This window comes from Petromyzon marinus, chromosome 1, assembly GCF_048934315.1.
Source record: "Petromyzon marinus isolate PM22_M1 ecotype Great Lakes invasive population chromosome 1, UKy_Petmar_22M1.pri1.0, whole genome shotgun sequence".
Lineage (NCBI taxonomy): Eukaryota > Metazoa > Chordata > Hyperoartia > Petromyzontiformes > Petromyzontidae > Petromyzon > Petromyzon marinus.
In genome coordinates, this window is record NC_133667.1 from 12,071,389 (window position 1) to 12,096,086 (window position 24,698).

A 24,698-nucleotide genomic window follows, 5' to 3' on the forward strand; every position below is an offset into this window, starting at 1 on the left:
TGTTCTTGTTGTTCTTGTTGTTGTTCTTGTTGTTGTTGTTGTCATCCTCCACGGTTCTCCGGTTTCGTTCCCTCCTCCCCTGGCTACAAAACCACCCCAGCGGACACGCGACGTGCTTAAGGACAGCACGTTCCAGACGACCCCGCAGGGGCGCGTCCGAACAGCACGGTGCGGTGGCCCAGTCTTCGTTGGATGGCCGGCCGCCCCGCCCCCCCCCCCCCCCCAGAAAAAATAAAAAAAAATAAAAAAATAGCACGTGGAGGACCACTTTTTTGAGAGCCACCACGTTGGAGAGGCCTCCTCGCACGGTCTCCGTCCCCCCTCCTCGTTTCATCGACAAAGAAGACAAAGTCGTCGTCGTCGTCGCAGAAGGTTTCCCAGCTGGAAGAGAGAAGAGACAGAGAGAGAGACCACGAAGCCCTTCACCCCCCCCCCCCCCCCCTTAAGTGATTGGAGGAAACCATGAGAACAGGAGGAGCAGTGGGGGCGGCAGGTGGTGTGAGCGCGCCACGAAAATCCCGGCAGGCCCCCAGGGGTCCGAAGTGGTCCTGGGCGGGCCTCTCCCCTAGGTCGACTCGGCCTCAAATGCGTAGTAAACATCGCCACTTGGCGGAGACAAAGGCGGGGGGGGGGGCGTGGTTGCCGGTCAACCGCGCGCTCCCCCCCCCCACCCCTCGTGCGTGTGCCACAGTCCCGGCCGGCCCTTTCATAGTCTGTCAAGGGGATGGATCTTTGTCTTTGAGCATGGGTGGGGCGGGTGGGTGATTCCAGGGGCAGGGGGCAGTGCGCGTGTGGTGGTGGTGGTGGGGGTGGCGGTAAACGGCTCTTAAAAATGCAGCTCAGCCAGTTTAGTTGCTCACGACCGGTCACGCTCGGGTGATGAGACGAGGTTGGTGTCTCCGTGACGGTGCTCTCACCTGGCTCCCTGGCTCGCTGGTGAGCCAGCGAGTAGGCAAGACGTCACCGGCGGCGGTCAAAGCAGCGGGGGGGGGGGGGACGCTTGATGCGGTGTGCCGGGTACCAGAAAATAACTTTTCCCCTGTGCACAGATCGGACTCAAATTAACCTGTTTGTGCTGTCAAATAAACATCGCTGTGGGTATGTCAAACACGGTCCAGAGTTTGGTTGTCTTGTCCTTGTGCTTGTGCTTAACTTCTTTAGCGCCATACTTAGCCAACCGTGCTAATCGGAGGTGCGGGCGGGCGGGCGGGCGGGGGGGGAATGACAACAAACTAAACGCAAAAAGCCGTTCTAAACATATCCATTTTCATCCAGGATGATTTAGAAGTACATCGCTCCCAGTGGCTTCTGAACGTCGGAAGGAAGAACGCTTCGGATGGCCGCAGAAGCGCATCTGAAAGCGCCGTGCAGCAATGCGGTGGCCACCGTTTTTGTCCGATGGCTTAGCCAAAAGCCGTCGCTGTGAGGAGTTTGCGTGGCGGTGGTTTATGCTCCCCAACGAGATCAGCGGCGAGGTGATTGCGAGTTCAGCACGTCGGCTTTGGCGACCAATATCATCCAAAACGCAGGTTTTTACGGAACGAAACGGGAGCATTTCTCCACAAATCTGTCACGCACGCGTGGCGCACGGCTGTATTTGCGTTGTTGTTTTGCTAACACGGTACAAACAGACAAGCAGACTGCGGATGAAATTGAACGAGGCTCATCAGCGGGGTGGAGGGCCCGTGGAGTCGGTTCAACGCGGAGGCGTTCGCGTCCGACATTATCCACAATTCTGGGCGGGTGTCAAATACCGGCGAAGCGTCACGCGGTACTCGAACTGTAACCGTCGTCGTTGCTGTGGATTCACTCTCCCAACACGCAACCGGTCAGTGCTGAACCAGGTGAACGAATTGGCCGACGACGCGTTGACGCGACGCCAACCCCCCTTACTGATTTGGCTGTGCGTCGGGGCGCCGGGCGTCGGCGGATTTCAACGACGCATAATCGCGCGATCCAACCCTCAGACGCCGCCCGCCGCCCTCCACGATGGCCATTTAATATGCTGACGTCGATAGAATGCAACTGGTTTGGATTGCACAAAAAAAGAGGCGAGAAAGAGGTGGCCGGCTTCGGGTTGGCGGAAGGGGAGGGGAGGGCACGTTGCACCACGACGCCGCACCGTCACGATCTCCTCGCGGCTCCACGCACGTCGCTCTCGTGATGCCGCTCCTGCGACGCCGTGCCGGTGACACTCAGCCGGCGGCGGCCGGATTTGTGGAGCAATCCGCCCGTTCAATTGCTTAAACGGAGGGGTAGATTTTGATGACGGATCGCCTGACGATGCCGGTCGTAATTAGTGGCGAAACGTGTCTCTCCAGCACACAACCGGCGCGCTGCTGTACCAGGGACGAACCGGGCACGTTCCGTTTGCGTGACAAGCCTCAAACGATTGTCGGGTGGTGGCGGCGGACTTGGCGACACATTTATATATGTACGTGCTCCAGCCGAAAAAAAAAAAACACAGAGACAACCCCGCATCATGGGGGTAATTGTGGTTCGTTTGTGGCGAACAGCTTTGCTTGCAATGAGCACGAAAGGATGCTGCCGAACCGACGCGCTCGCAGAAGGACGTGCGCGTGGCCGACGGCGTCACGTGACCGCGGTCTCGCTGGCCCCGTCTCTTTCTTTACCGCAAATCCGTACACTGTATGCGTATAAAAGGGAAATTTGTGCACGTGTGTGCCCGTTCCAAATGTTTAGCATACTTCCCGACATGCAACAAACTTGAAATTTGGCATGTGGGTAGCTTCCAGACTGTACACAATGCAAAAAGTATAAAAATAGACTTTGTATTTTGGGGGGTTGGGGGGGGGGGCGCAATAATGGATGTAATATTTTGCACGGCAAGTGAGCGGTGACGTCACGGATGTGACGTCACCGCTCACATCCGTGACGTCACCCGCATGCGGCAGCGTCACGCGGTGTGCCTGCTGACGTCACGCATCCCCCCTCCCCGCACCCTCCGCGTAGGCCGTGTATTAATCCAAGACAAGAATCCAAGTCTCGGGCGAAGCCGGCTAGCAAAGACAGTCTGTGATGAGAGCCTCATAGGTCGTTGGTCCCTCCAGTCCAAATGAAGGTTCCAACGAACGGGCTTTTAAATTTGCCTAACGGTGCGGCGGGACAAAGGGGCCGTCCATAAATGACGTCACGCACCTGGTGGGTGGGGGGGGGAGGTCAGACATTTGTGACGATGTGTGACGAGGGGGGAGGGGCGGGGGGTTTGAGAAATGTGACGTCACGTCAAAATGCGCAACTTTAAATAAATATAGAATTGTTATAACAACACTAATTGTTATAACAGCACTCCTACAACGTCAGAGTGCAGCGCCACATTCAATACGCACTACAATGATAATAGTTTAAAGCGATTTGAAGCATGTTTTATTTTCAAAATGGAAATATGGTTTTGGGGGGGGGGGCAGAGCTTTGTGACGTAATATTTGAGGGGAGGGGGTCTGACTTTTTGTGACGCCGTGTGACTAGGGGGGTGGGGGTTGTCAAAAATCGTCCAAAATCGCGTGAAGTCATTTATAGACGGCCCCAAACACAAACAGACTAAATCAAAGCTGGTTTAACACGTCGGCTTCCGCGACCAATATTATTCATAATAAAGGTTTTTGGGTTAAATCGCGTTATTTATAAATGTGTCGTAACCCTCCACCACCCGACACGGCCAATCAGCAAAAAAGTGTCACGTTGACAAAAGACAAATAGTTCACTACTTTAGCCCACCGGTGTGTTGAAGAGTGAATCCACAACATTTACAGTTTGAGTGCGACGTTTCGCTGGTAATTACATCCAGCATCATCGGGCAATTCGCCAGAATGGTAAAGCCCTCGCTTGCTCCCGGTCTTAAATAGAGCAGCAGGGTGACGTCATAATTTAACTCATTTCAGGTGCAGTGATTTGAGGCGGAGGGGGTATTGTAATTATATAATCGATTGGTAATCAGTCAATGGTTATGATTAGTAATGAGTTGTAGATTAGTAATTAGTTGTAATGTGTGTTATTGTGATTATATGCTACGTTAGTAATCCGTTAATTAGTATGCGTTTCCCCTATAAGGAATTGTAATATGTATTATTTAATAATACGCTTCCAAGCCGCACTAAGCCTATAGCTATCAGAGCGATTATTACGAATAAATTAAAGCCATTTCATTTTCGCAGGCGAAGCCCACCGAGCTATTTGGCTCTTTTTCAGCAGTGACCTGGCCACCACAAGTAATAATGGCTGGACGAAGTGCAGCAGCCAGACACTCCAAATGCACAGAGATCATCCATGGAGACCCACAAGACTAAAGCTCAACTATTTTATAATCACCGGGTAAAGTGATGGCGACGTTGAAAAGCAGAAACCTCGCGCTTATTTACTTTGCCGTTTTATATTCTCCAACAGGAAGACGCATGTCGTCTGTAAAACAGAGAGGGCCGCATTGAGCCATTGCCCCATCTCACTCCACTTCCGCATGCACAGCGCAGCGTTGGGGGGGGGGGGGGGAAGAGGGGTTGACGGAACTAGAACAGAATGCGCGCCCCCGTGTACATATTTGCATACCACCATCCCAAAGATCCCCCCTCGTGTAGCCTTAACAGACTGTAGGCCGGCGCTGTGGCGCACGAGGCTGTGGGTGCCCAGTAGCACCACACCACGCCCGGCCGCCTTTGTCTCCCCTAGTGGCGACGTTTACTCCACACCGCACCAGGCATGACTCACCGAAGGCCGAGTCGACCGAGGGGGAGGCCCAGGATCGGTTCAGATTACTCGTCATTGGCGGTGGCCGCGAGCGGGAATCGAACCCGGGTGGTCGGGTTCGCGGCTCGGCGCCGCTCACCACTCGCCCTACCCCCACCACCCGGGACAAAGATCCCCCCTTGTATAGCCTGTAACAGACTGTAGGGGCAAGTGCTGTTAGCGAGCAGCACCTGCGAAGGCTACCGGCACCGTGGCGCACAAGGGGGTGGGTGGCCAGCGCCACGCCCCCGACCGCCTTTGTCTCCCCAGTGGCGATGTTTACCACGCAACTCACCGGGTACTCATTTGAGGCCGAGCCGACCTCGAGGAGGCCCGGGACCGGTTCAGATAATCGTCACCGGTGTTGGCCGTGAGCGAGAATCGAACCCGGGTCGCCGGGTTCGTAGCGCAGCGTAGTGCTAACTGCTACACTACCGCTCCCATACACCACCACCACACCACCACCACACCACCACCGACGACGATAGACATGGTCCGGCCACGGGATTGGCTTCCAAGCGTCGTTAGCCTTGCGGGGTTGGTCACGCGTTTCTGGGCGCTTGAGAGGTAAATGTGCTCGTGGAAGAATTCTGGGTGACGAAAAAGAAATCAGACATGTTAAGTGGGGGATACAGCGTAAATGAAGTGAATATTCAGTGGGGGATGCAGTGAATGTTCAGTGGGAGATTCCGTAAATGTTCAGTGGGAGATTAAGTGAATATTCAGTGGGAGATTAAGTGAATGTTCAGTGGGAGATTCAGTGAATGTTCAGTGGGAGATTCAGTGAATATTCAGTGGGAGATGCAGTGAATATTCAGTGGGAGATTCAGTGAATGTTCAGTGGGAGATTCAGTGAATGTTCAGTGGGAGATTCAGTGAATGTTCAGTCGGAGATGCAGTGAATATTCAGTGGGAGATTCAGTGAATGTTCAGTGGGAGATTCAGTGAATGTTCAGTGGGAAATTCAGTGAATGTTCAGTGGGAGATTCAGTGGGAGATTAAGTGAATATTCAGTGGGAGATTCAGTGAATGTTCAGTGAATGTTCAGTGGGAGAAGCAGTGAATGTTCAGTGGGAGATTCAGTGAATGTTCAGTGGGAGATTCAGTGAATGTTCAGTGAATGTTCAGTGGGAGAAGCAGTGAATGTTCAGTGGGAGATTCAGTGAATGTTCAGTGGGAGATTCAGTGAATGTTCAGTGGGAGATTCAGTGAATGTTCAGTGGGAGATTCAGTGAATGTTCAGTGGGAGATTCAGTGAATGTTCAGTGGGAGATTCAGTGAATGTTCAGTGGGAGATGCAGTGAATGTTCAGTGAATGTTCAGTGGGAGATTCAGTGAATGTTCAGTGGGAGATTCAATGGGAGATTCAGTGGGAGATTCAGTGAATTTTCAGTGAATGTTCAGTGGGAGATTAAGTGAATGTTCAGTGGGAGATTCAATGGGAGATTCAATGGGAGATTCAGTGAATTTTCAGTGAATGTTCAGTGGGAGATTAAGTTAATGCTCCATGGGAGATGCAGTGGGAGATTCAGTGGGAGATGCAGTGAATGTTCAGTGGGAGATGCAGTAGAAGATAGACGAGGGGATGCAATGGCGATGCAGTGGGAGATTAAACAAAACGAAACTATTTTTTACTTGACCAGGTAAGTCCCACCGAGCTCTTTTTTCAGTAGCGACCAGGCGATCACAAACGACAGCTCAACGAGGTGGGCTTATCATCACGTGGAAATCTAAACCGGTGGGGGCCTTATAATCCAAACGTTCGAAACGCGTGACGTTGAATCCAGTGGGAGGACTCGGCGAGAGAACAATCGCCGCTCAAAATAGTTCCCGCTATCGCAAGTTTCCGAACCCTCGACCTCCGAGAGGCTCAAGAGTCGACCAGGTGACACACGCGCGCACGCGCGCGTGTGTCACCTGGTATCCACGGGGACCCGCGTGCACTCCGGCACTTAAACGAACCCACGTGGCAGTCACGCAGTCCCCGCTGAACTCCCCTCTCATTCGGATAACGAAAGACGAACGGACTTCAACCCCTTTCGGCAACATCTTAGCGGGTGTGAAGATGCTCCCGACGCCAAATCGAGGATTGTCGCCATCAGCTGCGCACAACCGTTGCACGTGCTCGTGGGAAAACACGTAAAGTGTACGTGTTCTGACGATTGAAAGCGATCGCTCTTTTACTATTTTACCAGGTAAGGCCCATGGAGCTCTACGGCTATTTTTTTCAGAAGCGGCCCGGCCATCACAAATGATAGCTCAACGAAGCGGCTTATCGTCACGTGGAAATTTATCTAAGACGCGCGGTGTCACTTCTAAAAATGGGGAGGGAAAAACCGGAGGATGCGGAAGAAAAATCAACTTGAGCATTGGGGAGAGAGAAAGACACCGCAAACTCCAAATATACAGCAGCAGCAGCCATCGTCAGGGTCGGGATCGAACCCACGACACCTCCTGTATACCAGGCGAGTTAGTTAACATCTCCTAGCCACCGTAATGATGATGAGAGAGAGAAAGACACGCAAACTCCAAATATACAGCAGGCGTCATCAGGGTCGGGATCGAACCCATGATGAGAGAGAGAAAGACACGCAAACTCCAAATATACAGCAGGCGTCATCAGGGTCGGGATCGAACCCATGACCTTCTGTACACCATGCAAATAAACGCCCTTTGATAACGTAGGCATTGTCCTTGCCTACAATCTCCATTTTGGCCTTATCTCACCGGTGTTAAGACACCCACCTCCCCGAGAAACGCCAAAAGGCCGAAGGGGTGCAAAAGCGATGCAAAACGGCAAAATCATCTCGGGTTGGACCAGTTGCATCGTTGGGACCCTTTGGTTTGCCAGCGTCAAGATGATAAGAAAAACAAATCAGACTACACCCTTTACACGTCATCTCGCTTACGCATCATGTTGCCATTCCGCCGGGTTTTTTTTGTTCCCTCGTTCAGAATGTTTGGCTGCTGCCGAGAAAAAAAAACACCCCTGTGGCGACGATGAGAGAGCCGCTTTGTTTGGCCGTCATTCGCTGTCGGCCAGCTCGCTTCTGAACAAGAGCTACTTAGCTCGGCGGGGGGGGGGGGGGGCTTGCACGTGGTAAAACAAACAAAAAAATTACGAGAATTAAAAAAAAAGTTGACTATCCGTCCGTCCGTCCGATCTGTTCGTCAAATACTCTGAACACGTGTTTCTAAATGAGGGAAAAACCGGAGGACCCTGGAGAAAAATCCACGCAACCATGGGGGAGAGAGACACGCAAACTCCAAATATACAGGTGTCGGGATCGAACCCACGACCTCCTGTATACCGGGCGAGGTAGCTAACATCTCGCCCCTAAAAAATTCCGAATCTCTCTTCCCACATCCCCGACCTTCGTCTGCATCTCGTCTCCCCTCGTCCAACCCCCATCTCGTTCTCTCGTTGACATCTCCCCTCCACAGCACCGCATCGCCCTCCATCTCCTCTCACCGCCCTGCATTCCACCTCTCTCCTGTCCCCTGCCTGTCGTCTGGCGACGCGTCCGCTCACCCCGGAAGGGCCCGCCAAAATAAATTTCGCGGATCCTGTCCGTCGTCTGTAATTTAACCGGGACAGCTACCGGGAGCTACCGGGAGCCACCACTAACCCTCCCGCCACGACCCGAGTTCGATTCACGCTCACGGCCACCAACACCGGTCCCCCCCCCCCCCCCCCCCGAGGTCGACTCAGCCTCAAACGAGTACCCGGTGCGGTGCGTAGTAAACATCGCCACCGGGGAGACAAAGGCGGCCGGGACGTGGTTGCCGGCCCCACCCACCTACCCGCCCACCACGTGTGCCACAGTGCCGGCCTTCATAGGTGCCACTCGCCGACAGCACTTGCAAATAACGCCGTGGTCTCGAACAGCTAAAAAGTAAACATTCGACAACGCCCACCGCGTCAAACCCATGCCGTTCAACACCAGTATTCTTGTCGAGGGAAACTGAGCTCTCAGGCCCACACGACGTACAGGCGTTTTCAATACGGGGGAAAAAAATGCGTCTATATGTTCTAGATTTGAAGTTTTCGTGACTGCAAGGATTCATTCTCTTTGGTTTGTGTTTCTCCCTTTGCGATTGGACTTTATAGGATGAACGCTGGGATTTATAAGGCCACGGGGTGACCAATCGGATTCCTCCAGGATAAATAAATATTTTGATTATGAGCGAGGGCTCACCGGTTTTGTCCGTCTTTGTGTTTTTTTCTCCCCCCCCCGAGCCAGTGAAGTACTTGGGGCTGCTCGCCATGTCCAGGATCCTAATCTCGCACCCCAAGGCCGTGCAACCGCACAAGGACCTTATCCTGCAGTGCCTGGACGGCAAGGACGAGTCGATCCGCCTACGTGCCCTGGATCTGCTCTACGGCATGGTGCGTGCGTGCGTGTGTGCGTGCCGTGGGGAGCCAGTCATTTCGGTCAGTCTACCCATGGCACCTGGACCAATCGCGTGACCTCCTGGACATCGGTGAAAAAGAGCATCACACAGCTCATCGAATTTCTCCAGGATAAAATAAAAAGCGGTGAAAAAAAACGACGTGAATTTGCTGGCGAGATTTATTGCTGGACCTCCCACCTGTGCCTGCACGATATCGATTCGATGTGTTTTTTTTTTGGTCGCGTGCACCACGCCAGTTGCTCCCGATCTAAAATCCGTTTGCTTCGTTGGCCGTCCTGCAGCTGTAACTTAAGATTTGTTTCTTTAAAGCTTTTTTTGTCATTTTGATGCCGACCCTGGCCCACCTCTTGCGAATGAGGCCATATTCCTGGTCTCTTTGAGTTCGCAACGGTATGGGGGCTGCCACGGTGGCCGGATGTTAACTACCTCGCCTGGTATGCAGGAGGTCGTGGGTTCGATCCTGACCCTGACGCCTGCTGCTGCTGTATATTTGGAGTTTGCACGTCATTCTCTCATCATCATCATCATCACCACGGTGGCTAGGAGATGTTAACTACCTCGCCTGGTATGCAGGTCGTGGGTACGATCCCGACCCTGACGCCTGCTGCTGCTGTATATTTGGAGTTTTCGGTGTCTCTGTCTCTCTCCGTGGTCGCAGATTTAGTACATCGACGCGCGGTTAAAGTATTCGGCATACTATAAAATTCCACACGATCATAAGCCACTTGGCTGAGCTATCACTTGCGATGGCCAGGTCGCTTCTGAAAAAAGAGCTCTGAAAATCATTAATTTCAAGAATGATTAGAGAGTCAGGCTGTTGAGCCAGATGCCACCGGTTGGCGACACACTCCGACAATGCAGTTGCAACGGAGTCCGCCAGACCGAGTGTCGTACACTTATACGCAGACTTTCACCCCCCCCTGGCTCCGCCCCTGATTGTACCCACCACGGCCTCCTGTACACCAGGCGAGGGAGTCAACATCTCGCCTACCGAAAGGCGAAAATGAACCACGCGAAACGCCGCGGACCAAGACGGGGAACACGAGAGAGAAAATCGCAGTGGGGTTGGCGGCGGCGGCGGCGGTAAATCGCGACGGCTAAAGTCAGTCCGCCTGCATTGGTCCGTGGGTCATCGCATCAAAACTGTTCACGAAGTGTCGCGCGCGAGCCCTCCTCGGGACGGGCGACCAGCGGGGCCCAGGGCCGGCGACGCGCGCTGCTGATCGCGTCAAGGGGCATGAACTCTACACGTGAACTCCGGTCGTCCTTTGCAGCGGTGGTGGAAGCTTTCAGCTGGCCGTCGAACAGAGACGGCCTGCCCACATCGCGCGCTTTCAGATGCGCTTCTGCGGCCCGTCTGGAACGCTCTTCCCGTCCGATATTAGAAAGCCACCGGGAGCGACGGCGCTTTTCAATCGTCAAGGTTGACAAACTCAATTCTCGAGACGCTGCTTTTCATGTTAAGTTTGTTGTCCTTACCCACCGGCCCACCTCCGATGAGCACGGTTGGTTACGTCCGGCTCTCGATGCAAATCCACGTGTACCCGTGTCAATCTCGGACACACACACACACACTCACACTCTCTTCATAAATGTGTGTGCGTGTGCCACTGCAAACATGCCACATGGCTTTCGTGCGGCACCCGCGATCAGCCAACGACGCTACGCGAGGACGCATTGTGTGCGCGCGCGCGCGTCGTGTGTACGGACGGAAACGGATCTCTCGATACGGGTCCACAATGCGCGCCTTCCACCGCGGCGCGGTCACGTTCCCCAACGGCTCGGTCACGCGAGCGGGGTTTTTTTTTATTTTTTCAAGGGTCTCTTTGTGAGTCTGTGTGGTTTCTATGCAAGTCAGCCGCGGGTATTTATACGATCGGCCGGATCTCTAAGTGTTCAGGCGGCGTCTCTCTCTCTCTCTCTCACATTAAATAATACGGCGACGCGTCCCGCGAGTAGCGTCCCCTATGCGGCCAAACGTGTCGCCAGGGCGACCTTGACCGCTCGCTCTGTTTCACCCCCCCCCCCCCCCCCGATTGGTTCGTATCACGTTGGCTTTCCTTTCGTTCGTTCGTTGGTTTGCACCGATCCGGTTTGCACGGCGGAGACCAGATCCGGCGGGGGGGGGGGGGGGCGAAACACGCGACGGGTTTTAACCGGCGGCAAAAAGGAAAAAAAAATTGAGACACACCGAATGAACGCTGAACATCGCGTAAGTGTAGATGTGTCAAAATCCTCCACCAGCCGGCAGAGCCGGTAAGCGTTGTCACGTAAACAACGCACCAATTAGCTACAACTTCTGCCCACCGGTGTGTTGGACAGTAAATCCACAACGTTTACAATTTGAGTCCCGTGACGTTTCGCTGGTAATTGCAACCAGCATCATCGGGCGATTTGGCAGAATGGTGAAGCAATTCACCTGCTTCTGGTGTTAAATAGAGCAAGATGACTTCATCACTTTTAATCCATCAGCTGCAGAGATCAGAGTAGGGGGGGGGGGGTTATTGTATTTTTGTAATTATATATTATGAATCAGTTCATTAGCAGGGTTACGACGCATTTACACTCACGAGATCTAACCCAAAAAAAACCTTCATTACGAATAATATTGGTCGCGAAAGCGCCCGCCGCTACGTGTTGAACTGAACGTGGAAGAATTTCGTCCCTTCTTTGGTTCTTTCGGTATTTTATTATTTTATTCTCATTCTACGTGACTTTACCGAAAGAACCAAAGAAGATGAATCCTTGCAGTCACGAAAGCTTTAAATCGAAATTTCGTCTCTCTCTGTGCACGACCGCGTTCCAGCCGTCCCCACTGGTTCCTGTGCAGCGGGCTCGCAACGCGGCCGCATCTCGACGCCGAATACATCCGCCCAGCCTGCGTTGCGATTCGCGTCGCGAGGACACCGATCTATTTGCTTGGCAACGAGCAACGGCTGTTACCCATGGAGAAAGGCGCGGAAAGGGCAGAGTGGAATTGAGGGTGTATAAACTGAGCTATTGTTTTTATTTTAACCGGGCAAGGCCCACTGAACAGCGTGGCTTTTCTTTTTCAGAAGCGACCTGGCCAAACGCAAAATGATAGCTCAACAAAGTGGCTTATCGCGTGGAAATTTACAGCGGCCAAGAGTTACATAAAGACCCCATAGACTAAATGTAACTATTTTTTGTTAAACCAAGTAAGACCCCACTGAGCTGCGTAGCTCTTTCTTCAGAAGCGACCTGGCCAAACACAAAATGATAGCTCAACAAAGTGGCTTATCGCGTGGAAATTTACAGCGGCCAAGAGTTACATAAAGACCCCATAGACTAAATGTAACTATTTTTTGTTAAACCAAGTAAGACCCCACTGAGCTGCGTAGCTCTTTCTTCATAAGCGACCTGGCCAAACGCAAAATGATAGCTCAACAAAGTGGCTTATCGCGTGGAAACTTACAGCGGCCAAATACTCTAAATGCATAGAGATGCATAAATAAATACCCATAGACTAAATCCAACAATTTTACTTCACCAGGTAAGGCCCACCGATCTGCGCGGCTCATTTAGAATCAACATCCACGCGTTTACAGTATTTGGCGACTGCTATAAATTTCCACACGACGATGATAAGCCATGGATTCATCTTCTTTAGTTCTTTCGGTAAAGTCACGTAGAATAAGAATAAAATAATAAAATAAAACAAATAAAATCCTCACGATGTTTCGGCCACGACACAAGTGGCCTTCTTCAGGTGTCGGGACGACAGAGCTTCTGTCGTCCCGACAGGTTTGTTCCAAGGCCACTTGAGTTGTGGCCGAAACGTCGTGAGAATTTTATTGTTTTATTTTATTATTCTATTCTCATTCTACGTGACTTTACCGAAAGAACCAAAGAAGATGATAAGCCACTTTCGTTGAGCTATCATTTGCGGGCCAGGTCGTTCCTAAAAAATAAAAAAAGAGAGCTGAATAGCTCGGTGGGCTTTACACGACGGTGGAATAAAAAAGTCGTTTAACAAAAATGTTTATTGCTCCACGTGCCGTTGTTCTCCCCATCGCTCTCGTGGCTGCGGACCAAACGGAGGGGGGGGGGTGGAAATTCCACACTCCCGTGGCGGAGGCTGCCGGAGTCACGCTCCTTGCGCCTCAATTTCATCCGCCGCCGAAAAGGGGAGGGGGGGGGGGTGATTGCGTGGCGGGGCCTCCAAAGTTTCACCGCAAACGCATTAACGCTTGCGTAATGCCGCGTTATTCTCCACTGTTACGTTGCAATTATGGCTTTATTTTTTGGCGATTTGGAAAACGTTTTTTGGTTTGGACATGTTTGTTTTGTTGCAGTACGGAGTTAAACTGATGGCCTTGAGCTAAGTTTTCTTGTGGTTGTTGTTGTTGTTTGACTTGCATCCCACTGGGATTTTTTTTGCACACAGCGTTGGTGGTGTACACGGTGCTTTTCGCAGGAATATTTTGCTGGTTTTTTTCCATGGATTTTCTGTTTTGCACAGTCAACACGTAGTCACTTTAAGATGTTTTTCTTGTTCGTGTTTCTGTTTTTTTGTTTGTTGCGGTTGCACCCGATTCAAGAGCCGAATGGCTCACAGGGCTATACCAAAATAAATCAACTGAATTTTAAAAAAAATGCTCCATAGGCCAAGGCATTAAAATCTTGCATTTATGAAACCCTCAAGTGCTGCGGGGGCCGCTAAAGCTGGCAGTAAGGCGACGGCTATAAACCGAATAATGAAATTGTCTGTCTCGTTTACGAAAACCTCCTCCGGGTAATGTTTAACTCACCGCCCTGGACACCGAGCACACCACCGCAACGCGGCGCTCGCAAGTGGCGCTGCCCGCGTACCCCAACGCCCTTTCTCTCTAGGCCCAGTAGGTTCTTAACCTTTACCGCAGCCTCGCTTTCTCAGTCGTTAAACATTTTTTTTATAAAGTTAATAAGTGCGGAGTGTTGGACGAAATACAGCAGTTGTCGTTACTCACGCGCCCGTTGCTCAATTTGTGTTTTCGGCGATTAACCTTTGGAAAAAAAAAAATCTAATCCGGCCATGTCTCGCACCCCCAGAGCGCGCGTCTCTCGCACCCCCAGGTTAAGAAAGAACCACTGCCATAGCCCCCTTGTCCACACATCACTACTAGAAGTCGCCCTCCCATCCGTTGTCATGGGGAGACATAGGGCCGGTTTCGACATCTCAGCGTCTCATCAGCAGGCTGCTTCTCCTCCGCTTGCCCTCGCCCTCTCTGGAAGGCCACTTTCCGATTGCTACTGGTCGCCCACGCCGATGGCTCTTTCTCCGCCTCCATCTTTCCTCTTCAACTCACTCTCTGCTGCGCGGTGGTCAATCTTTCTCCCCCTTCCGAACGGCGGTGCAGGCTCGAGTCCATCCACATTCCACGTACGTGTGTGCGCCGAACCGCCTTCGCACCGGACGTGGCCACCCACGGCTCACAGGAGGTGGCGCGCGGGAAGGACAACAAACTGAACGCAAAAAATATCGATTTAAAGCCTTCGTGACTGCAGGGATTCATCTTCTTTGGTTCTTTCGGTAAAGTCACCACGTAGAATGAGAATAAAAAGAATAAAATAACACGATAAAATTCTCACGACGTTTCGGCCGCAAAGAGGCAATTCAGATCTACAAACACAGACGCAATTTCAACCGAGAAGATGGTTTCAAATTAAGCAACCATTGGAAAGATGTTCTAAATCGAACCAAACATTAAACTAATTTTCAATGGTACAGTATATTTTTCAGGTAGTGGTACCCCAAACTTTCGCAGCTCTTAAAAATTCCCTTTTCACACCATCAATATGTAAAATCCTCCCCCCCCCCCCCGCGCCAACCGGCATGTGCACTTGCATGTACACCACCTCTATGCTAAGTCGGGCAATCAAATGCTAATTTTTTTTACGCTAATTCCTTAGTCAAGGCGCTCTGTTTCCTCGCACGCAGCTTAAAGGTCCGCGGTCTGAGCGTGGCTGTGTTTCACTCCAGCGCTGTCCTCTGGACAGCCCGATCCTTTCACCTGATGAAGGCCGCTTGTGTTGTGGCCGAAACGTCGTGATTTTTTTGTCGTTTTGTTTTTCACGCGCCACCAACGTCCCCCGTCGCAGCGGACATCCTTGCAGCGAAACGACTGGCGGCGCTGGGCACGGCAAACCACATTGGCAGACGCGATTTGCAACTCCCGAGCCTCGGCAAATATTCACGGTGCGGTTTCATTGGAGGGACTTGGCGCGTGGCGCTGTCTTGGTGTGGGGTCTGGCACGGTTGCTGTTGTTTTTGTTTTTTTGCGGCATTTCCCAGGCTTGCATTTTAGTTGTTTTGAAAAATCTGCAGGAATGTACGTACGCTTATACAATTTGCATTTACATAAGCTTTGTTCATTTATTATTTTTTTTTAGTTGCATTCTTACCTTTCCAACGCTTTAGCACGCCTAACGCTTTGTGTATTGTTTGTCGTCGTAACTTTTTGAGACGTTAACTACCTCGCCTGGCACACAGGAGGTTGCGGGTTCGATACCGATCCTGACGCCTGCTGCTGCTGCTGCTGTATGTTTGGAGTTTGTTTGGAAGTGCCCGACTCTGATGGCGAGACCCAGAAAGTCGTGAACTACCTCGCCTGGTATACGTCGTGTGCACGTCTCTCTCTCTCTCTCCTCGTGGCCGTGTGGATTTTTCTCCGGGTCCTCCGGTTTTTCCCCTCCACGTTTTCAGACTCGTCGCTTTCAGATGCAACGACGGCGATGATTGTGGCGGCGGCGGCGGTAACGATCACCGGCTGGCGATGACGTACGGTAATGGCCCATGGTGAACTTCGCCGTTCGCACCGTACACAGCCGGATGTCGCGGGAGGGTGGGGGGCAGCGATCGTGAAGCTCTCCGGGTATCAGGTGAACGGCAGCCATCGTTACCTGGGCCCCCCCCCCCCAATCACAGACCGCCAAGTCCCCCCTCGCAACCGCCACAGTCCAAACAGAACGGCTCACCGGTTGCCTAGGCAACAATTCGGAGCTTAAGAGAAGGATCGCATTTCCACGAGTCCACGGGCCGCCGCCCATGGCCAGCGCCTTGCTATAGGCGCGCTTGAGGCATCCGTTTGTTGGTGGCGCTGGCCGGAGGCGAGGAGATGAAAACGTCACCGAACAATCATGGTACACGAAGACGAGTCGAAATAAGTACGGTGCGTAAATCCATGCCGACTCTGTTGAACGCGAAAGGCAAAGCTTGGTGGCAAAGCCGGCATCGGAAGACGGGATGGACGGACCGACAGGGAGAGCGGATGGAAATGCGAGACTGCACTTCATCCCACGCCCTCCTGCATACCAGGCGAGGTAGTTAACATCTCCTAGCCACCGTGATGATGATGATGATGAGAGAGACACCCAAACTCCAAATGTACAGCAGCAGCAGGCGTCAGGGTGCGGATTGAACCCACGACCTCCCGTATACCAGGCGAGGGAGATAACATCTCGCCACCGTAGCACTCATAGTACACCCTCGAAATCAGAGAGGGGCCATGTGAAATCCATCGCCGGGTATGCAGGAAGTCATGGGTTCAGCCCCGAAGCTGACGCCTGCCGTATAATTGGAGTTTGTGGTGTGTCTCTCTCTCCCCGTGGTTGCGTGTTTTTTTCTATTTCTCCGGGTCCCTCCGTTTTTCCCCCCCCCCCCCTCCACATTTAGAATAAGCGTCACACATTTAGAGTAAAATTTCGACTTCGTAGAGCTATCATTTGTGATTGGCCTGGTCGCTTCTGAGAAAGAAAAAAAAAGAAATCATCGGTATAGCCTCAGTGAGTCTTGCACCTTGGTAACATAAATCAAATAAAATTCTCCATCGGTAAAAAAAAAAATGCGACGAGTCGCAATGTCATCGTCTTCACAGACCCGCAGCACTTGCCCAGAGCGGCGGCGGCGGCGAAGTACGGTCCAAATAATCCACACGATTCTAGATTTGAAGCTTTCGTGACTACAAGGATCCATACTCTTTGGTTCTATTAAATGCAATTTTTTCATGCTAATTCCTTTGTCAAGGCACCTTAATTACACTCGCACAGCTTAAAGGTCGCAGGTCTGAGCTTGGCTGTGTCTCACTCCAGCGCTGTCCTCGAGACAGCCTGGTCCCTTCACCTGATGAAGGCCGCTTGGTGTTTGTGGCCGAAACGTCGTGATTTTTGTTTTATTTTTTACCTACGTGGTGACTTTACCGAATAGAACCAAAGAGTATAGTCCACACGATCCTGACAAGACATGGTGGTGGAGGGGAGGGGAAGAATGTACCAAGGAGGCCTCCCCCCCCCACCCCATGGCATCCATCCTCTGCCGGATGCGATAAAAAAACACAACCACGCAAGTTCCCGGTCGACTTCCCTAAAGAGTGGTACCAGTGAGACTCCCGCTTGCCACCGAAGGCGAAGACCACCACCACCGCCACCGTGTAGCCTTCACTGTTGGGGCAAGTGCTGTGAACGAGCAGCAACGCGTGAAGGCCCGGCAGCCTCTGTCTCGCTCAATTGCCAGGCACTCGGGCCCCGAGGAGATGCCCAGAATTTAGAAAGATCCCCCCCTTGTAGCCTTCAAGGACTTCTGGTGAAAGCGGCTGTTGGCGACTATGTTTCCACGCACCCAGCACCAGGCAATGCTCATTCATGGCCGAGTCGACCTAAGGAACCGGTCGCATACCTGTCAACCCCTTATCAGTGCCCTACCTTATCACAGACCAATTCAGACCTTACCGATCACACCATGCCCTTAGAAATCTCAACGTTCATCCTATACATTATACTACACTATACACTACACAGCTGTCAACCCCTTATCAGTGCCCTACCTTATCACAGACCAATTCAGACCGTGTTGGTCACCCCGTGTCCCCTTACAGAGCTCAACGTTCATCCTACAAAGTCCCATCACATGGGGGGGGGGGGGGGGGGGGGAGAAACACACGAATAGACGAACCATTTCGAATTTAAAGCTTTCGTGACCGCAGGGATGAACATTCTTGGTTATTTCTGTTTCTTCACCTGAGGATGGGCAGCTTACGTCGTGAGAATTTTATTACGTTTTATCTTTATTATTATTATTTCCCTTCTACGCGACTTTACCGAAAGAACTGAGAAGACTAAAAAAAAAATGTTGTTGCCCGCATTCAAACGGCTGTACGCCGTACGGGCCTGAAAACTCAATTTCCCTGCACAGGAATAACAGAAACTGTGGGGAGGAGGAGGAGGAGGGGGGGTGGGTGAGCTGCATAGTTCATCGGATTTTTCTAGAATAAAGATTCTCATTCTCAACGTGTTCACCATCTCGGCGGCGATGCGGACGAATGGTTAACGCCGTTCAGGTAACAACGGGGAGTGGTGGTGGGTGGGCGGTCCACTTCGCGATTGGCGACCGCACGCGTGAACTTATATTAATCCCTCAACAAATACGTATTGTGTCTCTCAGCAAACACCTCGCACACAAGGGTTGTGTGCGAGGTAGACCCATTGTGCAGCACTCTTGGCTGTTTTAAGGCCGAGCCGATGTAGGGGTGGCCCACGCGCAGTGCGGAAACCACCACGCCACCGCTCGCCGCCACGCAGACACGCAGAGAGACACGCAGAGACACAGAGACACACAGAGAGACACACAGAGACACAGAGACACACACAGAGAGACACAGAGACACACACAGAGACACACAGGGAGACACACAGAGACACACAGAGAGACAGAGTCAGAGACACACAGAGATACAGAGAGACACACAGACACACACAGAGAGACACAGAGACACACAGAGACACAGAGATACACAGAGACATACAGAGTGACACAGTCAGAGACACACAGAGATACAGAGAGACACACAGAGACACACAGAGACACAGTCAGAGACACACAGAGATACAGAGATACAGAGAGACACACAGAGATACACAGAGAGACACACAAAGACACACAGAGAGACACACACAGAGACACACATAGAGACGCAGTCAGAGACACACAGAGAGACACACAGAGAGACACACAGAGACACACACAGAGACACACACAGAGACACACACAGAGATGCAGTCAGAGACACACAGTCAGATACACACAGAGAGACACAGTCAGAGACACACAGAGAGACACGCAGAGACACACACAGAGACACACACACAGACACACACACAGACACAGAGAGACACACAGAGACACGCAGAGATACAGAGACACAAATAGAGACACACAGAGACACACAGAGACACAGAGATACACACACAAAGACACACAGAGAGACACACACAGAGACACACAGAGAGACACAGTCAGAGACACACAGAGAGACACAGTGAGAGACACACAGAGAGACACGCAGAGACACAGTGACACAGAGAGAAACAGTCAGAGACACACAGAGAGACACGCAGAGACACAGTGACACACGGAGAGACACAGTCAGAGACACACAGAGAGACACGCAGAGACACAGAGACAGACACAAAGACACACACAGAGACACAGAGAGACACACAGAGAGACACACACAGAGACACACACAGAGACACAGAGAGACACACAGAGACACGCAGAGATACAGAGACACTCAGAGAGACACACAGAGACACGCAGAGATACAGAGACACACACTGAGACACACAGAAAGACACAGTCAGAGACACACAGAGAGACAGTCAGAGACACACAGAGACACAGAGACAGACACAGAGACACAGAGAGACACACACAGAGACACACAGAGAGACACAGTCAGAGACACACAGAGAGACACAGTCAGAGACACACAGAGACACACAGTCAGAGACACACAGAGACACACACAGAGACACAGAGACACACACAGAGACACAGAGAGAGACACACAGAGAGACACAGTCAGAGACACACAGAGAGACACAGTCAGAGACACACAGAGAGACACGCAGAGACACAGAGACACACAGAGAGACGCACAGAGACACACAGAGAGACACGCAGAGACAGAGAGACACACAGAGACACACAGAGATACAGAGAGACACAGTCAGAGACACACAGAGACACACAGAGACACACAGAGACAAACACACAGAGACATATACACAGACACACGCAGACACACAGAGAGACACACAGAGACACACATAGAGACACAGAGACACACAGACACACACAGAGACACACACAGAGACACACAGAGAGACACACAGAGATACAGAGAGACACAGAGATACAGAGACACACAGAGAGACACAGAGAGACACAGTCAGAGACACATAGAGATACAGAGAGACACACAGAGACAGACACAGAGATACACACAGAGAGACAGAGACACACACAGAGAGACACAGAGAGACAGAGAGACACACAAAGAGACACAGAGAGGCACACAGAGACACAGACACACACAGAGACACACATCGAGACACACAGAGAGACACAGAGACACAGAGAGACACAGAGACACACAGAGAGACACACAGAGAGGCACACAGAGACACACAGAGACACAGAGACAGACACAGAGACACAGAGAGACACACACAGAGACACACAGAGAGACACAGTCAGAGACACACAGAGAGACACAGTCAGAGACACACAGAGACACAGAGACACACACAGAGACACAGAGAGAGAGACAAAGTCAGAGACACACAGAGAGACACAGTCAGAGACACACAGAGAGACACAGTCAGAGACACACAGAGAGACACGCAGAGACACAGAGACACACGGAGAGACACACAGAGACACACAGAGAGACACGCAGAGACACAGAGACACACAGAGAGACACACAGAGATACAGAGAGACACACAGAGACAAACACACAGAGACATATACACAGACACACGCAGACACACAGAGACACACATAGAGACACAGAGACACAGAGACACACACAGAGACACACACAGAGACACACAGAGAGACACACAGAGATACAGAGAGACACAGAGATACAGAGACACACAGAGATACAGAGACACACAGAGAGACACAGTCAGAGACACACAGAGATACAGAAAGACACACAGAGACAGACACAGAGATACACACAGAGAGACAGAGACACACACAGAGACACACAGAGAGACAGAGAGACACAGAGAGACAGAGAGACACACAAAGAGACACAGAGAGGCACACAGAGACACAGACACACACAGAGACACACATCGAGACACACATCGAGACACACATCGAGACACACATCGAGACACACATCGAGACACACAGAGAGACACACAGAGAGGCACACAGAGACACAGACACACACAGAGACACAGAGAGACACACAGAGACACACACAGAGACACACACAGAGACACACACAGAGACACACACAGAGACACACACAGAGACACACACAGAGACACACACAGAGACACACATAGAGACACACATAGAGACACACAGAGAGACACACAAACACACACAGAGACACAGAGAGACACAGACGCAGACACACACAGAGACACACACAGAGACACACACAGACACACAGAGACACAGACACACACGGAGACACACAGAGAGACGCACAGAGACAGACACAGAGAGACAGACACAGACAGAGAGGCACACAGAGAGACAGAGATACAGAGACACACAGAGACACACAGAGACACACAGAGACACAGACACACAGAGAGACACACAGAGAGACACACAGAGAGACACACAGAGAGACACACAGAGACAAAGATAAAGATCCCCCATATAGCCTTAACAGACTGTAGGGGCAAGTGCTGTTAGCGAGCACCTATGAAGGCCGGAACGGTACACGAGGGGTGGGTGGCCAGCACCACGCCCGACCGCCTTTGTCTCCCTAGTGGAAATGTTTACACACCGCACCAGGTACTCATTTGAGGCTGAGTCGACCTAGGGGAGGTCCAGGACCGGTTCAGATAATCGCCACTGATGTTGGCCGTGAGCGGGAATCGAACCCGGGTCGGTAGGTTCATAGCACAGCGCGCTAACCGCTACACTATCGCTCACACAGAGACACACAGAGAGACAGAGAGAGACACACAGAGAAACACAGAGAGAGACAGAGAGACACACAGAGAGACAGAGAGAGACAGAGAGAGACACACAGAGACACACACAGAGAGACAGAGAGAGACAGAGAGAGACACACAGAGACACACACAGAGAGACAGAGAGAGAGACACAGAGAGACACACACAGAGAGACACAGAGAGACACAGAGAGACACACAGAGACACACACAGAGACACACAGAGACACACACAGAGAGACAGAGAGAGACACACAGAGACACACAGAGAGACACAGAGAGAGACACAGAGAGACACACAGAGACACACACACAGAGACAGAGAGACACAGAGACACAGAGAGAGACACAGAGAGACAGACACAGAGACACACAGAGAGAGACACAGAGAGAGACACATACACAGAGACGCACACAGAGAGACACACACACAGAGACACACAGACACATACAGAGACACAGACACACACAAAGACAGAGATCCCCCGTGTAGCCTGTAACAACAGACTGTCAGGGACAAGCTGCTGCTAGAAGGCCGGCATCGTGGCCCACCAACCACACCACCCCCGGGCCGCCTTTGTCTCCCCACCCCCCGTAGGCGACGTCTAAACAACAACAACACCGCACCAGGCACTTAACTCATTTGAGGCTGAGTCGACCTAAGTTCAGATGAACGTCGCAGGAACCTAACTCGGGACGTGGCCTGGTTAGGAGTGCGGCGTAGCGCTAACCGCTGCGCCACCGCTCCCCCAGTTGCCACACACACAAACACAAAGATCCCCCGTATAGCCTTAACAGACTGTAGGGGCAAGTGCTGTTAGCGAGCACCACCTATGAAGGCCGGAACGGTACACGAAGGGGTGGGTGGCCAACACCACGCCCGGCCGCCTTTGTCTCTCCAGTGGCGATGTTTACACACCGCACCAGGTACTCATTTGAGACTGAGTCGATCTAGGGGAGGCCCAGGACCGGTTCAGATAATCGTCACTGGTGTTGGCCGTGAGCGGGAATCGAACCCGGATCACACACAGAGACAAAGATCATAGATCCCCCGTATAGCCTTAACAGACTGTAGGGGCAAGTGCTGTTAGCGAGCACCTATGAAGGCCGCACAGAGACACACACAGACACACACACACACAGACACACACACAGAGACACACACAGACAGACACACACAGAGACACACACAGAGACACACACACAGAGATGCACACAGAGATACACACACAGACACACACACAGAGACACACACAGAGACACACACAGAGACACACACACACAGACACACACACAGACAGACACACACAGACACACACACACAGACACACACACAGACAGACACACACAGACACACACACAGACACACACAGACACACACACACAGACACACACACAGACACACACAGACAGACACACACACAGAGAGATAATCGTCGCCGGGTTTCTGCTACCGCTCCCCCCGCACGCCCCCCTCCCACTCCCCGTTCCTCCGTGAGCTCTAGGAAGTCGTCTCCACTTCCTCTCCCTGCAGGGAGTTAACAAACAAACAAAAAAAACACCCCATCGCGACATTGAGTCGGCAAAACACGCGCTACTTACAGGTATCCTATCGAGATGAGATGCATGAACCACAGCGCAGTGAAAAGGACTCCCCCGAAGGCGATGAAGCCTGCCTTGACGAGGGCCGTCAAGTGCACCGTGGTCATCATCATCCTGGCCGCGTGCATCTGTCCCGGAGGCGCGAAGTTCCCGGCGCCTCTCTTCCACCTCCACCACCACCGCCGCCTCCTCCTCCTCCTCTATAAAGGTCGTCTCAGCCGGCCCCGCTTCAACAAGTCACTGTCGCGTGACGTCACTCCCCCCCACCCTCTTCACCCACCCACCCCCCACCCACCCACCCACCCCCCACCCACCCACCCACCCCCCACCCACCCACCCACCCCCCACCCACCCACCCACCCCCCACCCACCCACCCACCCCCCCACCCACCCACCCACCCCCCACCCACCCACCCACCCCCCACCCACCCACCAACCCCACCCACCCACCCCCCACCCACCCACCCCTCCATCCCCCACCCACCCCCTCCATCCCCCACCCACCCCCTCCATCCCCCCCCCCCCTCACACCCAACACTCATCCTTATTCTTTGGTTATTTCGGTAAAGTCACGGAGATAGAAAATAAAATAATAATAAAAATATAAATATATAAAATAAATAAAATAAAAATCCTTCCCACTATCCTCTCACCCCCACCCTCTCATCCCTCCCCCCACCCTCTCACCCCCCTCACCCTCTCACCCCCCTCACCCCTCTCACCCCCCCACCCTCTCACCCCCCTCACCCTCTCATCCCCTCACCCTCTCACCCCCACCCTCTCACCCCCCCACCCTCTCATCCCCCTCACCCTCTCACCCCCCTCACCCTCTCACCCCCCTCACCCTCTCACCCCCCCCCCCACCCTCTCACCCCCCCACCCTCTCACCCCCCTCACCCTCTCACCCCCCCACCCTCTCACCCCCCTCACCCTCTCATCCCCCCCCCA

The 24,698-nt window shown here is 52.3% G+C and overlaps 1 protein-coding gene across 1 annotated transcript in view; it reads right to left on the minus strand.

The window, feature by feature from the left end:
• LOC116942936 (ceramide glucosyltransferase-like) overlaps positions 1-23,958 on the minus strand; it is a 40,398-nt gene extending 16,440 nt beyond the window's left edge. The window contains exon 1 of the mRNA XM_032955421.2: positions 23,751-23,958. Coding sequence (XP_032811312.1) covers positions 23,751-23,878 — 128 coding nt within the window. The 5' untranslated portion in view covers positions 23,879-23,958. The remainder of the gene's footprint in view (positions 1-23,750) is intronic.
• Between the last annotated feature and the right edge of the window lie 740 nt (positions 23,959-24,698).